Below are 17,495 nucleotides of genomic sequence, written 5' to 3' on the forward strand. Positions count from 1 at the left end.
TAAGGTCATACCACCCCAGCCGATGTGGCTCAGTAGCTGAACATCAACTTGTGCACCAGGAGGTCACCAGTTGATTCCCAGTCAGGGCACATGCCCAGGTTGTAGGCTCAATCCTCAGTAGGGGGCATGCAGGAGGCAGCCAATCAGTGTTCTCTCTCATTGATGTTTCTCTCTCTCTCTCTCTCTCTCTCTCCCTCTCCCTTCCTCTGTCTGAAATCAATAAAAACTTGTTTTTTAATGAGGTCATACTGGATTAGGGTGAGCCCTAAATTAATGACTGGTATCCTTATAAAAAAGCCATCGGAAGATATACAGAGGAGAAACAAAGAGGAAAAGTCTATGTGACAACAGAGACAGAGATTGGAATTATGGTGCCACAAGCCAAAGATTGTCAGCAACCACTAGTATCTAGCAGGAAGCAAGGAAGAATCCTCCTTGGAGAGCCTTCAGATAGAGCATGGTCCTACTGACACTTTGTTTTCAGACTTCTAGCCTTCAGAATTTAAGAGAATAAATTTGTGTTGTAAGCCAACAACAACAAAAAATAATCAAGGGACATTGTACTAAATACCTGACCAGTACACCTCAAAACTATCAAGGTTATAAGAAACAAGGAAAGACTAAGAAACCATCATGAAGAGTAAATGTAATGTGATAGCTTGGAAGGGATACTAGTGGGAGGAAAAAAGAAAAAGTGAAATCCAAATAAAGTTTGGAATTTATTTAATAGTAATGTACCAACATTGGTTTCATTGCCACAAATGTACCATGGCAATGTAAGATGTTAACAATAGAAAAAACTGGGCTAGGGATATACCTGAATTCTGGTCTATCTTTGCAGTTTTCTGTAAATTAAAAAATATTCTGAAATTAAAAGTTTACTAAAATTTTGAAATGGAAATATCAATATGATTCTGTCATTTAAATATACATGTATGCACACACATGTATCTATATTTTCCACCTCTTTGCACTGAAAAGGTCAAGAAACAGTAATACCTCAATATCAGTGAGCATGTGTAACATCCAGGTTTGGTCTCTAAATTCCATTTCCACTTACCAAAAAAAAAAAAAAAAAAGGCCTCCATGAGACATGCTGACTGACTCTCCAGGACTTGGAAAAGAATGTGCCAGGAAGCCTACATCCTGTCACACCAGCAAATAAGTATGCTTTTAAAGACTAAGGAGGTCATGTTGAAGCTACATAGCAATCAGGAACTCCCACTGGTCAAATCTGGGACAATTTAAACATCAAAAAGAATAATGACTGCAATTGACTGAAACACATGAAAAATTTTAAATCATAAATATACGCAAAAGAAAAAGTCAAAAAAAGAAAAGAAAAGAAAACCCATCACCAACAATAACAGCAACAACTCATTTATCACCACTAACCCTGAAGCTGAAAATGGGTAATTAAAGGGAAATAAGTAAGCATTTATCCTGCTTCTCCACTGTATTTCTGGTTAACCAAATCATACTGTTTAATGAGGAAAAGTTCTTTTAGAAAAATGCCAGCAAACACAGATGAAATAATAGTAGAAAATCACCAACTTGCAACCTTCACTGAGATAACTGATTTAGGAACAAATAATCAATGGATACTAACAAATAATCAATGGATACTAAACTTATTAAGTAAAGGGATGACAAGAATCTGGTATTTATATTGTACCAAAGTATCTTCCCACAAACTTCTTGCCTATCTCAAGTATATAATACTAACTTTACAATGGAAAAATCAGATGTTATTAACTTTATTCAGGAATCAACCTTAGTTGCTAGTTACTAAGAGTGACAATAACCAGACAATACATGCCACCTGGTTTGATCAATTATGAGTGATAATAAAGCCTTTGGGTCTTCTATAGGAAATAGTTAGCCCTGGTCAGGTAGCCCAGTAGGTTGGAGCATCTTCCCATACATCAAAAGGTTGTAGGGGTACTTAGGAGAGACAACAAATCAATGTTTCTCCCTCACATCGATATTTTTCTCTTTCTCTCTCTCTATTTTTATTTTTATTTTTTTATCCTCATCCGAGGACATTTTTTCGTTTTTTGTTCAGATAGAGTGGGAAGGAGAGAGAGGAAGAGAAAGAGAGAGAGAGAGAAACATCGACATGAAAGGGACACATCAAGTGTTTGCCACCTGCACGACCCAACCAGGGCCGGGGACAAACTGCAACCGAGGTACATGCCCTTGTCGGGAACCGAACCCGGGTCTCTCTGGACCACAGGCCGACGCTCTAACCACTGAGCCAAACCAGCCAGGGCTCTCTCTCTAAAATCAATTCAAAACAAAACAAAACAAAACAAAAATATATCCTTGGGTGAGGATAAAAAAAAAAAAAAAAAAAAGAGGAGGGTGGAGAAGCAGCAGATGGAAAATCAGGGAGCAAGAACCTCATAGAGGACAACCGGGCCTGTCTGTTTAAACAAAGTCATGGGGAACAATGGTAGGAAGGAGACACCGTTCAAATTAAAAGATATGGAGGAGAGATACAAAATAAATGTGATGTGTATTACTGGATTGCACCCATGTTTGACAAACCAGCATTAAAACACATTTTAAGGGCAAATGAGGAAATTTAAATATGGAATGATTAGTATATTAAAGAATTCTACAGCTTTTTGTTAGAGTATTGAAGCTATGTTGATATAGAAAATGCTTTTTTTTTTTTTTTTGGTGTTTCTATTTATTTAATTTTTATTGAATTTATTGACGTGACATTGGTTAATAAAATGATATAGGTTTCAAGTGTACAACTCTATAATACATCATCTGTACATTGTATTGTGTGTTCACCAACCAAAGTCAAGTCTCCTTCTGCCGCCGTTTTATCCCCCTCTTTAAACTCTTCCACCTGCCCCACCCCTTTTCCCTCTGGTAATCACCTTACTGTTGTCTGTGTCTATGACATTTTATTTTTTTGGTTTTTTTGCTTATCCCTTCACCTATTTCACCCAATCCCCCATCTCCCATCCCCTCTGACAGATGTCAGTCTGTCCTCTGCACCTATGAGTCTGTTTCTATTTTGTTTGTTTGTTTGTTTGTTTGTTTGTTTGTTTTGTTCATTAGATTCCACACATATGTGAAATCATATGGTACTTTACGTTTCTCTGACTGGCTTATTTCGCTTAGCATAATAATCTCTAGGTCCTTCTATGCTATCCCAAAGGGTAAGATTTCCTTGTTTTTTATGGCCAACTAGTATTTCATTGTGTACATATATCACAGCTTTCATATCCACTCATCTACTGATAGACACTTGAGCTACTTCCAGATCTAGGCTATTGTTAGCAGCACTGCAATGAACAAGGGTGCATATATTCTTCAGAATCAGTGTTCTGAGTTCCTTCAAATAAATTCCCAGAAGGGGGATCACTGGGTCATAAGGTAGTTCCATTTTTAATTTTCTGAGGAAATTCCATACTATTTTCCACAGTGGCTACATCAATCTGCATTCCCACGAAAAGTGCAGGAGGGTTCTCTTTTCTCTGAATCCTTGACACCATGTTGTTTGAGGATTTATTGCTGATTGCCCTTCTGACAGGTGTGAGGTGATATCTCATTGTGGTTTTAATTTGCATTTCTCTGATGATTAGTGACATTGAGCATCTTTTCCTATGTCTACTGGCAATCTGTGTTTCCTCTTTGGAGAAGTACCTATTCAGGTCCTTTGCCCATTTTTTAATTGGATTGCTTGGGTTTTTTTGGTGTTGAATTGTATAAGTTATTTATAAATTTTGTGTATTAACCCCTTATCAGATGTATCACTGGCGACTACATTCTCCCATTCTGTGGATTGTCTTGTCATTTTGTTGATGATTTCCTTGCTGTGCAAATCCTTTTCAGTTTGATGTAGTCCCATTTGTTTATTTTTTCTTTTTTTTACCTTGCCCAAAGAAATGCATATATATTGCTATGAAAAATGGCTGAGATTTTACTGCCTATGATTTCTTCTAGGATTTTTATGGTTTCAAATTTTACATTTAACTATTTAATTCATTTTGAGTCTATTCTTCTGTATGGTGTAAGAAGGTAGTCTAGTTTCATTTGTTTGCATGTATGTGTCCAATTAGGAAAATGACTATATTATTCCCAAGATACACACTGATTTCAAAGTAAAAGTTATGTTTGTCTTTACTTTTAAATACTTCAAAAATCACAAAGTGAGTGAAGCAAATACAGAAAAATGTTTATAAATGTTAAATCTAGGTATAAAATAGATGGCTATTATACTAATGATTCTACTTTTCTGATTGAAATTTTTCACAGCAAAAAGTGAATTGCAGATGAATACATAAATAGATAGATATAAAGTACACACTGATTTGACAAAACCATTGTCATAAAAAGTAGTCATATTATTTGGAGATTGGGGGCAAATGATGGCAAGTTAAACAGTTCCCATGATTTAAGAAAGCAGCATTTCATAATGTTTACATTGTTAGACTTTATATTAATTTTATATGGATTGTCAGAATTCTGTTTTTTCCCATCTAACATTTGATAGCTCACTATTATACAGGATGCAACAATTTAATTATAGAAGAAAAACTTAAGCTTATTCCTGAGTTTTTCTGCATTTTCAATTATGGCAGTGTAGGAAATGGCACAGTTTAGTAGTAGAGCACTAGCTTGAGACTCATGAGACGCGGGCCAGTCAAAGCTGATCACGAGCTAGCTCCGTTAGAGCCAATAGCACTGAACAGCCCTGGACAAGTCAGCTTACAGCTGTAAAGTTGGAAGGAGAGCACAATCCCTATATGAATGAAGGGACTACCATGTGAGGAAAAGGGATTAATGGCACATTTTAAGTACATTTTTAAAAGGTCATCATACTAACTCAAGATAACATGTTATTACTTTAAATCATGAGAGATATTTTAAATCCAGCCATCACTGGAGATACTCAGTTTTTTTCTATTTTTTTTTTCCGTTTCTAATTGATCATAGGTTCGCTATATTCATTTATGAATTCTCAAGTCCTTTGTAGAGCACTTAAGAGTTATGACTTCAAAATTTACAAATCAGCAAGATTTGTAGAAAACTGACCAGATCCACTTTAGTCAAAAACTAGATAACTGTAGCTGCCAGAGAAATTTGAAGTCTCAGAGCCAACCCTGATCTACATACAGACATTTATCACCTAAGCATTTATTAGTAAGTAAGCAAAAACAACTCATGTGACCTGTTCTGCAGGCTTAAGAAGAACCCCAGCTCTCTAGGCTTTTAGATGCTCCAGTTACTCCTCTCATAAATAATGGACGCAAACACCCAAAAGTCCAGGGATAGAAACTGTCTCCATATAGTTGAGGGAATCTAGAATTTACAGGTGGATATTAAGTTTAGCAAAAAACATCATCCCTAAGAGTTCAGATAAAAAGCAAAACTAGATTCTTGTAGCCTACTCACGCAGGAGTAGGGAAATAGGTTTAAGTTATTTCGGTTAATCCATTTATCTTGACTATCTCTGAATGTCATCAATAAGAGCCTATTTCCAACTTGCATCATGCAAGTTAACAAGACTCCAGCTTAACCAATAAAAATCTATTTTATATGCTAAAATTGCAATATGTTAAAAGATCAATATGGTCAAAAGTAGAAATAAGAGGGTAGATTCTGATAGCAACATGAAAAGCCCTTTCTGATATAATGCTAGCTGACCATTCCTGCACAATACAGCACTGACTAGCACCTGGGTATGGCTTAACATGTCATACACACATACATACTATTACACAGTGTTTATTTATAAATAAGAAGGAAACAATTTCTAAATAAAAATATATGTTTAAAAACAACAAAAGATGTGCCTTGGACAGTGGTTTTCAGTAGTTAGAGCGTCATCCGGTGCACCAAAGGATCCTCAGGTTTGATTACTGGTCAGGGCACATACCAAGGTTTCGGTTTCATCCCAGGCTGGGGTGTGTACAGGAGGCAACTAATCAATGTTTCTTTCTCACATAGATTTTCTCTCTCTCTCTCCCTCTCCCTTCCTCTCTGTAGCATCAATAAAAAACATATCCTCAGGTGAGGATTTAAAACAGTAACATGGCCTTGCCAGCGTGGCTCAATGGTTGAATGCTGACCCATGCACCAAGAGGTCACCAGTTCAATTCCCAGTCAAAGCACATGCCCAGGTTGTGGGCCCAATCCCCAATGGGGGGGCATGCAGGAGGCGGCCAATCGATGTTCTCTCTCATCAGTGTTTCTCTCTCTCCCTCTTTCTTCCTCTCTTTCTCTCTAATGTCAATAAAGAAAAAAATTAAAATATTATTTAAAAAAACAATAACATGGGAGTGGGAGTGGAAGAGGGCACAGAGGAGATAAATGGTGATGGAAAAAATTAAATTAAATTAAAAAGTAAGTTTAGAAGTATCAATATGTAATTATGAAAACTCAGGGCTGCCAGTATATTTTAGAAAGACATTACCTATAACTTCTATCTGATTGAACAAGCTATAGCATGCTTCCATAACTATCGATGCTGTTTCTCTCTCATTTGATCCTCACTCAAATGGTCTTCACTATATTTCCAGTGTCAAGATTCCCACTAATCTTTTACCTTATTTATCCCTGGGCTTTCCCCCTTCCTTTTATATTTGATCTATTTCTTTCCAAGAAGATATTCATTTGGATGCCATATTCTTGATATGAATTTTACCAAATGCCAGGAATACATATGATTATGGTTACTTTCTGATACTAAAATATCAAATTTACCTTTGTTAAAACCAACAATAACAACAAAAGACAGAAAATGTCTTAAAACATAGGTTAATGAAACTAAACTAAAGAAATTAAGGTACATTTTCTTTCATTTGAATAATGAAGATAGTATTCAGTTATATAAACTTATTATATTTTGGTACAAACTATTATAGATGGAATTCAAAAGACAACAGCACTCTGTCCTCAAATGTGAAGGTATAAAGTTGAGCAATACATACCATTCACAGGGCTGAAGGGATCGAAATGCCTTAAAAGAAGCATCCATTCCAGCAAAATCCCAAAACTTAACATCGTAGTCATAGCCTCCAGTCACTAAGCGGGCACCTGAAGGATCCAGACCCAAAGCAGAAACCTGGTTTAAAACAAGAAAAGTCATTGGAGAAAAGCTACTTATAGTCTTTTATAACTCCATTTCCTTCCTCTAATCTCGCCTCCAATCTTACAGGCATTGGAAGTACAGGCCAGTATGTGTTATTCCTTCAGAAAAGTGAGAATGGACAGCATCTTCTTTATTATTTGATTTTGGTATTATGAGTATAATTTCTTTTAAAACAATAAAAAGAATATTTGAATTTCTCAAATCGCCAGCTTTGTCCCAACTTATCTACCATATGCCCAGAATAGCTATCACTGCAATTTCATATAATAAACTAAGTTGCTCTAGAATATAAGTAGAAATCTCACAAACAATTCAACTTTTTCAATATATAATTTTGAGGAAAACTTTCAGGATAGTTTACCACTAAATGAAGAACACATGAATCTAAAATTAACAAAATGAGTAGTGCCAATGGGAACTTCAAGAAATCTATTTGGCCCTGGCTGGTTTGGTTCAGCAGTTAGAGTGTCAGCCTGCGGTCCAGACAGTCCCAGGTTCAGTTCCCGCTAAGGGCATGTGCCTTGGTTGCAGTTTGTCCCCAGCCCCGGTTGGGGTCGTGTGGGTGGCAACCACTCGATGTGTCTCTCTCACATCGATGTTTCTCTCTCTCTCTTCTTCCCTTTCTCCCTCCCACTCTGTCTGAAGATAAATGCAAAAAAAGAAAAAAGAAATCTATTGGCCCAGTGGCTCAGTGGCTGAGCACTGACCCATGCACAAGAGGTAGCCAGTTCGACTCCTGGTCAGGCACATGCCCAGGTTGTGGGCACGATCCCCAGTGGGGAGCATGCAGGAGGTGGCCAATCAATGTTCTCTCATCGAGGTTTCTCTCTCTCTCTCCCTCTCCCTTCCTCTCTTTCTAGAATCAATAAAGAAATAAAAAATCTATTTAACACCCTAGCTGGTTTGGCTCAGCAGTTAGAGCATTGGCCTGCAGACCAAAGAGTCATGGATTCGATTCTGCCCAAGAGCAGGTATCTTGGTTGCTGTTTGACCCTGGCCCTGGTCAGGGTTGTGCGGGAGGCAACTAGTTGATGTGTCTCTCTCGATCCATGTTTTCTCTCTCTCTCTCTCCCTACCTCCCACTCTGTCTGAAGATACATGGAAAAATATCCTCGGTAAAGATAAAAAAAGAATTTTTTTAAAAGAAATCTATTTAACAAAGTAGGACAAAGTAGAAATTATCTTGTGCACATGGCTCAATGACTCAGTATAGTCACCTTAAATAATTACTTTTATGTAATCCACCAAACTTTAATGACCTATCATAAAATTTTTAGTGAATTTATTTTGTTCTGATATTTGAAAATTTCTATTTTGTATCTTATTACAATTTATCATTTTACAAATGTGTCATTTTATAACTATAATGCTAGTTTTTAAAACAATTGTCTATTATCAACTACTTATTAGTTTCTACCATTAAATTACTAAAATAGAGCCCAGAAGTTAAAATCTCCCCAAATACAAAAATACACTTATATTGGTTCCATAATATATTTGCTTTCACTGTGAACTTTCCTAGGTCCACATGTGAATTTCCAAAGAGTAACTAAGTGTCTTTGAACTACATTTAACATTTTCTCAAAGTAGGAATTCTCTAGATCTGTGGCCCTCTCAGATGAAAAGAACTACATTAGGAATATTTAATGTGATTACCATATTTTTGAGACAGTAATATTAACAAATAGATGAAAATAATTTCCTAAGGCAGTCATTCTCAGACACTTTGGTTTCAAGATTCGTGTTTTTTTTTGTTTGTTTGTTTGTTTTCTTTTTCCTTATTGATTTTAGAGAGAGAGGTATAGAGAGGGAGAGAGAGAGAGAAACATCGATGAGCGAGAACATCAATTGGCCACCTCCTGCATGCTCCCCACTGGGGATAGGGCCTACCACCTGGGCATGTGTCCTGACCCGAAATCGAACCAGTGACCTCTTGGTGCATGGGTCGATGCTCAACCACTTAGCCACACTGGCCAGATGGTTTCAAGATTCTTTACACTTTTAAAATCCAGTGAGGACCCTAAAAAGTATCTATTTATGTGTGTTATGTGTATCAATATTTATCAAGGTAGAAATTAAAACTAAAGCATTTAAAAATATTTATTGTTTACTTCATTTAAAATAACATTTTAACATATTTTTATGAAAACAATGTTTTCAAAAGCAAAATATTTAGTGAGGATGTCACTGTTAATATCCTTGTCAATTGATTCTATTAAATATGCCATTTCTGGGTCTATTTCTATTGACTGATATTTTCACACTCGTTATTAGATTGTTTTCTTACATTTTTTTTTTTAATCCTCACCCGAGGACCTTTTTCCATCTTTTGATCAGATAGAGTGGAAGGGAAAGAGAGAAAGAGAGAGAGAGAGAGAGAAACATCGACGTGAAAGCGACACATCGAGTGGCTGTCACCCGCACATCCCATCCAGGGCCGGGGACAAATTGCAACTGAGATATGTGCCCTTAGCAGGAACCGAACCCGGGTCTCTCTGGACCACAGGCCGACACTCTAACCGCTGAGCCAAACCAGCCAGGGCTATTTTCTTACTTCTTTACATGTCAGACAACTAAAAAATTGTAGCTTAATTGTAAAGAGAAAGAAAATTTTATTCTTTCATTATTCATAAGCAGATTTCATTCAACTACCACTTTTTAATAGTTTTGCAGTAAGATAAAATATATCATCTTATATCTCAAAAATTTTGTTATTCATCTTTTATATAAAGTAAATATAACAATATAAAAATATAACCTATAAATCAAATTAATATAATCTTAGAGCAATACAGTGACTATTTTATGTTCAATTCTTATCTCAACATTCATCTAAAAAATGAACTGAGGCCTATTACTGATACAAAAATAAAGCTCAGAGTCATGAGAAGTTTTCCCACACCATAAAAAAGAAAACTGAACTTGAATTGCATTGCTTTCTTTCATTTATAATGTTATTATATTTTAAAAAACGAGGTTTGAAAGCCAACAATAACAATGACAACAATAATTGTTCCTATTTTAAATGAAACCCAATGGCTATTTTGACTAAACAGAAAAATAACCTTTTCTTAATGTCTATAGCGTTCGTGTTATCAGCTGACTGTGCAATTAGCCTTAATACAAATGTTATCTTATTGGTTCTCTTTTCTATACAGCCCTGTTACTGAGAGAAAAGAATCAAATGTTTATACTTACTGTTTTAGTGCCATGCTTTAGCGTTATCTCATGTGAGTCAGGAATCTTTTGGACAGGATTCTGAAAACAAAAAATTGCATAACATTGATGAGTAATATAACATGTTTGGGGGGAACTACATACCACATTCACAATAAAGATAATTTTTAAAAATCGCATCATTGATGCTTTAACACAAAGTTGTAAAAAAATCAAGGAACTAAAAATATGAGGATATCCTATTTCTGCACGTCTAGATAGATCACAACTGGTCATTTTGAGCTGATAATAAATTTACCTTCAATCCATAAAAAATATAAACCTAAAAGTCTCTAGATTATATAAAACCATAGGTCCCTCTCAGCATCCAAAATATTTAAAGATCTCTTTTCACTGGTACTTGGACATACCTAAAAGTACTTAATGTACTTAATTTATAATAGACTGCACACACACAAACACACACACACACACACACACATACACCTTTTAATCCATAAATTTTTTTTAAAAACTGCTGCTCAAAAATGGTACAAATATGGAACTCAGTAATTCACTGAATAAACTAACATTTATTAAAGAGAGATTATACCAGATGCTAAGTAGCATTACACACAGCCTCTACTCGTCCCCCCTCATAGGAAGTATACAGTCTAAGAGGGAGACCACAATGACTCTAATTCAGTATAAGAAATGCTATGACAGACAGGGGTCTGGACAGAATAACTGAGGGAGAGAAAAGATGGCAAAAAACAAACATAAGAGGTCACAGTGATATTTGAATTAAAGTTTCGGTTAGCCCAGTCTCCATTATCCAAGAGCAGGGTAATCATATTAAAATTCTATGGCCATGGACTTCTGGCAAGATGGCGGGTAGGTAAACGCGGTGTCGCCTCCTCCCACAACCACATCAAAATTACAACTAAACTACAACACAACCACCATTCAGAACCGCCTGACATTGAGCTGAATGGAAGTCCTACAACTATGAGATTAAAGAAGCAGCCACATGGAGACTGGAAGGAGGGGGGGAGGTGGACGGGCTGGTAACTCACCCACGTGTGGCGGATAAAAATCAGGAGGACACCTCGGCTGGGAAGGTCCTTTCTGAGGACTGAGGGGTCCCCATCCCACATCAGGCACCCAGCTCAGGGTTCCAGTGCCAGGAAGTGAAAATCTTAAAAGTAGCAGGAGAAAAGCAGTCCACTCCCTCAAAGGAGCTCCCATAAGACTGTCAGCTGATTTCTCAAAAGAAACTTTGCAGGCCAGAAGGGAGTGGCAAGAGAGATATTCAAGGTGATGAAAAGTAATGACCTACAACCAAGATTACTTTATCCTGCAAAGCTATCATTTAGAATTGATGGTCATATCAAGAGTTTCCCAGACAAGAAAAAGCTAAAGGAGTTCATCACTACCAAACCAATATTATATGAAATGTTAAAGGGTCTTCGTGAAGGAGAAGAACAACAAAAATATGAACAATAAAATGACAATTAATACATATCTATCAACAATTGAATCGACAAACAAAATGAGTAAGAAAAACAGAAACAGACTCATAGATACAGAGAACTTTTTGTTGCTTGCCAGGTGGGCAGGGGCTGGGGGGAGGGGTGAAAAAGATGAAGGAATTAAGAAGTACAAATTGGTTGTTAGATTGATGAACCTCAAAGGGAAGAGGGGAGGGAGGGCGGGATGAGATAAACCAAAGAACTTTGATGCATATATGCATAACCAATGGACACCGACAATAGAGTGGGGAAGGCTGGAGGGGGGCAGGATTGGGGAGGAGTGAGTCAATGGGGAAAACAAAGGGACATCTGTAATACATTCAACAATAAAGTTGAGTTAAAAAAAAATTCAGCCCTGGCCGGTTTGGCTCAGTAGTTAGAGCATCAGCCTGCGGTCCAGAGAGACCCAGGTTCGGTTCCCGCTAAGAGCGCGTGCCTTGGTTGCAGTTTGTCCCCGGCCCTGGTTGGTCGTGCAGGTGGCAGCCACTCGATGTGGCCCTTTCACGTCGATGTTTCTCTCTCTCTCTCTCTCTCTCTCTCTCTCCCTCCCATTCTACCTGAACAAAAAATGAAAAAATGTCCTCGGGTGAGGAAAAAAAAAAAAAAAAAAAAATTCTATGGCAATTGCCAGGCCAGTGTGGCTCAGTGGTTGAGCATCGACCCACAGACCAAGAGGTCACCATTTCGTTTCCTGGTCAGGACACATGCCAGGGTTGCAGGCTCGATCCCCAATTGGGGGCGTGTAGGAGGCAGCCAACTGATGTGTCTCTGTCATTGATATTTCTCTCTCTCTCTCTCTCTCCCTCTCCTTTCCTCTCTCAAAATATCAATAAAAACCTATTTTAAAAAAATGCTATGGCCGCCCTGGCCAGTTTGGCTCACCGGTTAGAGCATCGGCCTGCGGTCTGGAGAGACCCGGGTTCGGTTCCCGCTAAGGGCATGTACCTCGGTTGCAGTTTGTCCCCGGCCCTGGTTGGTTGTGCAGGTGGCAGCCACTCGATGTGTCCCTTCACGTCGATGTTTCTCTCTCTCTCCCTTCCTCTCTCTCCCTCCCATTCTATCTGTACAAAAAAAAAATGGAAAAATATCCTTGGGTGAGGATAAAAAAAAAAAATGTCCTCGGGTGAGGATAAAAAAAAAAAAAAAAAAATTCTATGGCCATTAAAAAATTCATGTTAGCATTACTGTAATCTACTTAATTAAATATGTGCAGTATAACAGATTTTGGTTCCTATCTCCCTTCATTCTTTAAGATCCTTCATGAATCAATCACCAGTTCTTTCTGTTTATGTTCAATATTTCCCCTACTGTGGCTCTTTCTCCTCAGAATATAAACAATTGAAGTACTTCCTATATTACACACACACATACACACACATCTCCCCTGCATTTACTGCTGTATTACCGTTTTCCTCTGCAATCAAGCATCTTCACACTACAGTTGTGTCTAAGTTCTTTCACCCTTCCACCTCTACCATTTGGGGCACTTGTCATTTAATTCCTAAAGCCTAGCACAGTTCCTGGACATTAAAGAGACTCTCAGTAAGTGGTTCCTAAATGAGCAAACAAGTCACTATGAATGCCCCTGGACACTTTTCAGAACTTAACCTGACCTTTCTACAGCATGATAACTACTAAACTATTTCCTCTACCTTGAAACTGTTCTTTCCTAGGAGGAAACAAGGTTTTTAAATCAGCTCTGCTGCTCATTAACCCTGTCATGACCTCAGGAGAGTTATGACTCTCAGTTTCCTCATTTGCAAACTGAGGATAATTGCAACTGCTAATACAGAGTACGGCACAAAGTGGGTGCTCAATAAATGACAGCCACCATTTAGTCTAAGGCTTACCTCCTATCTAGTCATATTATCTCAGTCTAGATCCAGGCTTCTCTGCCCCTTCACCTCCTAATCACCCTTCAAGACTCAGTTCAGATGTGATCTGCTCCTGGGGATTTCTCAACATTTCAAACTCGGGGTGAAATGCCCCTTCTGGGCACTCCTAAAACAACCTCTCCTTGTGTCTGACACAGAACTTATCACAGCGCATTGTAATTTCTAACCTGTCTCCCTCCCCACCACTCCCTAGCCAAACTGCAAAATAGATACTTCCCCAAAACTATGTATGTAACTATCATCTCTAATCCACAAAACAGGTGGTGTATGGCAGACACACACAAAAATTTTTGGAATGAATTAATGGCCCAATGTCTACCTTACAGATCACCTTAGGTTGTAATTTTTAATTGACCTTCAAACATTAATGTTTATGTCCATAAAAAAGAGCAGGTGCTATCTATCAGTGAGCTTGGTGAATGAGAGTCAGGGGATAATTGAAGACTTTCAAAAAGTAAAAACCTCTGAAGACCAAATTGTTATACCCCAGACTAAAAGCAGATTTAAAGTTGAACGTACAGAGAAATAAAGGCAGTTTTGTTTTAGGCTGTTTGCATCTGAGAGGTAGCTGTAGTCCGTCACCACCACAGATCAGTGAAGAGGGCAACTGGGAACCAAGAGGCACTAAACAAAAACACTTACTTCACAATAACCTAAGGAACCCTGGCAAAGTTGGAAGTTGAGGCTATGGTATGGTTTACTATGTTTTGGAAAGTGCTGCACTTACCTATTTCAGAGATGCCAATTTTCCAACACAAATTCCAAAATAATTTAAAAGTTGAACCAATTAATTTTGGACTACTCCTATATTAAATTATTTAAGTCGCTACTCCATTTGCAATTGACATTATTTGTAAGCAGCAAAAACTCAGGCATAAGTGCTAAATATTCCTGCAAGAAACAGGAGAACAGGTCAAATGTTTCACTTAGAGAAGAATCTATTATGGTCTGTCTCATTTCATAACTAATTACTTTTCCATCACTCAGGAAATAGAAACACTGTCACCAAAAGGAGGGAAGAAAATTATTTCACTGAATTCAGTACAGAATGTGCCTATATATAGACAATTTCTGACATGTAAAGAAAAAACTTACAAGAACACAGAACAACTTAGTATTTACATTAGGAGTGAATTAAATGTTTAAATAAATGTTGTTTACATTTAAAATCAAAGTTTTACTGGAAATCATGTAGGGCATAACTCATAAAAAAGCCCATGTAATTAGCACAACTAAATCATCTAAAATAGTAGCAATCCATCTTTTGGCAGCATATCATTTGGTGGTGACTGTTCTGTTTCCAGAACTTTTACTAATGACTCTTTGAAATATGACTTAGTGCAAAATTTGCTATAACAATAAAATATTTTCAAGATTTTCCTGCCAGGGGACACCATAAACCACAAGACTTCAATTAAGTCATTTATTACCAGAATTCATAACAAGAGCTACAGGCATAATGGAAGAGAGGGAAAGATACCAGTTTTTGTTTTGGTTTGGTTTTAAATGCCAACCAAAGGATTATTTCCCAGGCTCTTTGGTTTACACCCAATAACAACAATGATAGCAAACATATCTGGAATAACATGAGCAATTCCATCTGACGTACAGCCTTACAGTGTTTTCAAAAGACTTGCAAATCAGAAATAACCTTTCTGGGATATAGTTGTCATAAATCTTATACATAGTATATATATTTTTTTAAGGTATACCACATATAGTATAATACAACCCATAACAAAAGGTCTACCTAGTAAAACAGATCTGCAACAGAGTGGCTAGGAGTTGGAAGGACACAACAGGGATTACCAACCAGGAGCTTGAAATGAGTACTACCTTCTCCCAGAAATTATTTTGGAAACGGTTACAGTGCAGTACCACAGGACACCAGGAGAGTTTATTCTTGTGTAACTCTGGAGATCCAATAAGATTGACTCTACATTAATTCACTTATTCCCTCACTCACGAATCATACATTCACTTAACAAAACATTTATTAAGTATTTAACTACATAACACACACCAGGAACTACGGTTAAATCAAAGATGAACTGACCAACAACAGAGACTCTACTCACAGGAAACTGTCAGTTAGTAAAGCCAAACAGATGGTAAACAAAGAGGCAAACTAAAATGTTTCAGATGCGATGCCAGAAGAATTCAGAGTTCAATGCTCAATTCCACTCTGCCTGGTGATCAGAAAAGGTTTCATAAAAAAGACATTTGAGATGCCTTTGGAAAACTAAAGGTTCCCTAGATGAATATGGAAGACATCTAGGAGAAATAAGATGAATCTTGACACTTTCTGAACTGCAAATCTTTTTGCACGGCTACAGTTTAAACTGCTAGGCAAGAAAAAGGAGAAGGGTGTGTGTTTCACGTATTATATGTATAATATATATGACATATAATATGTATAATACATATGTTATTTCTTTATATACAGGGTGGGGCAAAAGGTTTATAGTTGTTCATATGGAAAATAAAATTAATAAATAATAATACAAGAATAAACTCCATGTTTCTCATATACAGAACTATAAACCTACTTGTGTCCCACCCATATGTGTATATATATATTAACCCAGAGAGTTAGTTAGAAGCTGGATTATATACAATGCCAAGAATCTGAAATTTAAGCTCTAAGGTACATAATTTGATAAGATTTGAGTTTTCAAAAAATCAGCAAGGCATTCTGCAATGTTTCTCTTTCACATCAATGATCCTCCCTCTCTCTCTCTCTCTCTCAACATATCCTCAGGTGAGGATTAAAAATTAAAAAATAATTTTTTAATGGAACGACTACCTATAATGAAATGTTACCTGGCAATAAAGATAATAAAGTACTGCCCGGCCAGTGGCTCAGTGGTTGAGCGTTGACCCATGCACCAAGAGGTCGCCGGTTCAATTCCCGAACAGGGCACATGCCCAGGTTGTGAATCCCAAGTGAGGAGCATGCAGGAGGCGGCTAATCGATGTTCTCTCTCATCAATGTTTCTATATCTCTCCCTCTCCTTAAAATCAATAAAGAAAAAAATTAAGAATAATAAAGAACTGAAACATGCTACTACCTAAACAAACCTTGAAAATATGACACTAAATGAAAGAAATCAGTCACAAAACACCACTTATTGTATTATTCCATTGATATAAATTGTCCAGAATAGGGACAGAAAAGTTAGTGGTTGCCAGGAGTTGGGGGCAGGTAGTGGGGGGAAAGAGAAAGTGAAAGTTAAAGGGCAGAACATTTATTTTTGGGGGTATGAAATGTCATAAAACCATGTAGTGGTGATGGTTATGCAACTCTGTGATTATATTAAAAACCACTAAATCATATACCTGAAAACAGACTGGATTTCAGGGTTTATGAATTACATCTCAATTAGACTATTATAAAAAACAAAATAGTAGAGGAATATAACAAATGTAGAAGTAACACAAAGGAGGAGGCATTAAACTCTATTTTTGTGGGTCAGTAAAGGGTTTTGACAAGGAGAAAATGCTCTCCTTTCACAAGGGGAAAAACTAGATCCTGAAAAATGAAAAGGGTCTTCCTTGGTGAAGGAAACAGGTTTGTCACAATGTAACCACAGGGTCACTGCTTACACAGCCGACCAGGTGAATGGAGTTGCACTAAACATTGGCCAGGGTCCAGAGGGAAGAAAAAGCATGTTGGAATGCGTGAAAGAGGTAGTCTATTCAAAGACTGCTCACAGTTTGAACCGATAGGGCATGAGGCAAGTGCTGAGGAGAGGTAAGTCGGGACCTTGAGAAGCATGACAGGTCATAACCAGC

The 17,495-nt window shown here is 37.3% G+C and overlaps 1 protein-coding gene across 3 annotated transcripts in view; it reads right to left on the bottom strand.

The window, feature by feature from the left end:
- The window catches only part of WDR70 (WD repeat domain 70), a 298,472-nt gene that overhangs the window by 226,065 nt on the left and 54,912 nt on the right, over positions 1 to 17,495 (bottom strand). For all 3 annotated transcript variants that reach the window (XM_036280095.1, XM_036280098.1, XM_036280096.1), the window contains exons 6-7: positions 10,316 to 10,375; positions 6,957 to 7,090 (exon numbers count right to left, since the gene is read on the bottom strand). In XM_036280095.1, the coding sequence (XP_036135988.1) occupies positions 6,957 to 7,090; positions 10,316 to 10,375 (194 nt within the window). The remainder of the gene's footprint in view (positions 1 to 6,956; positions 7,091 to 10,315; positions 10,376 to 17,495) is intronic.

Source organism: Molossus molossus, unplaced genomic scaffold (assembly GCF_014108415.1).
Source record: "Molossus molossus isolate mMolMol1 unplaced genomic scaffold, mMolMol1.p scaffold_m16_p_3, whole genome shotgun sequence".
NCBI classification, from domain to species: Eukaryota; Metazoa; Chordata; class Mammalia; order Chiroptera; family Molossidae; genus Molossus; species Molossus molossus.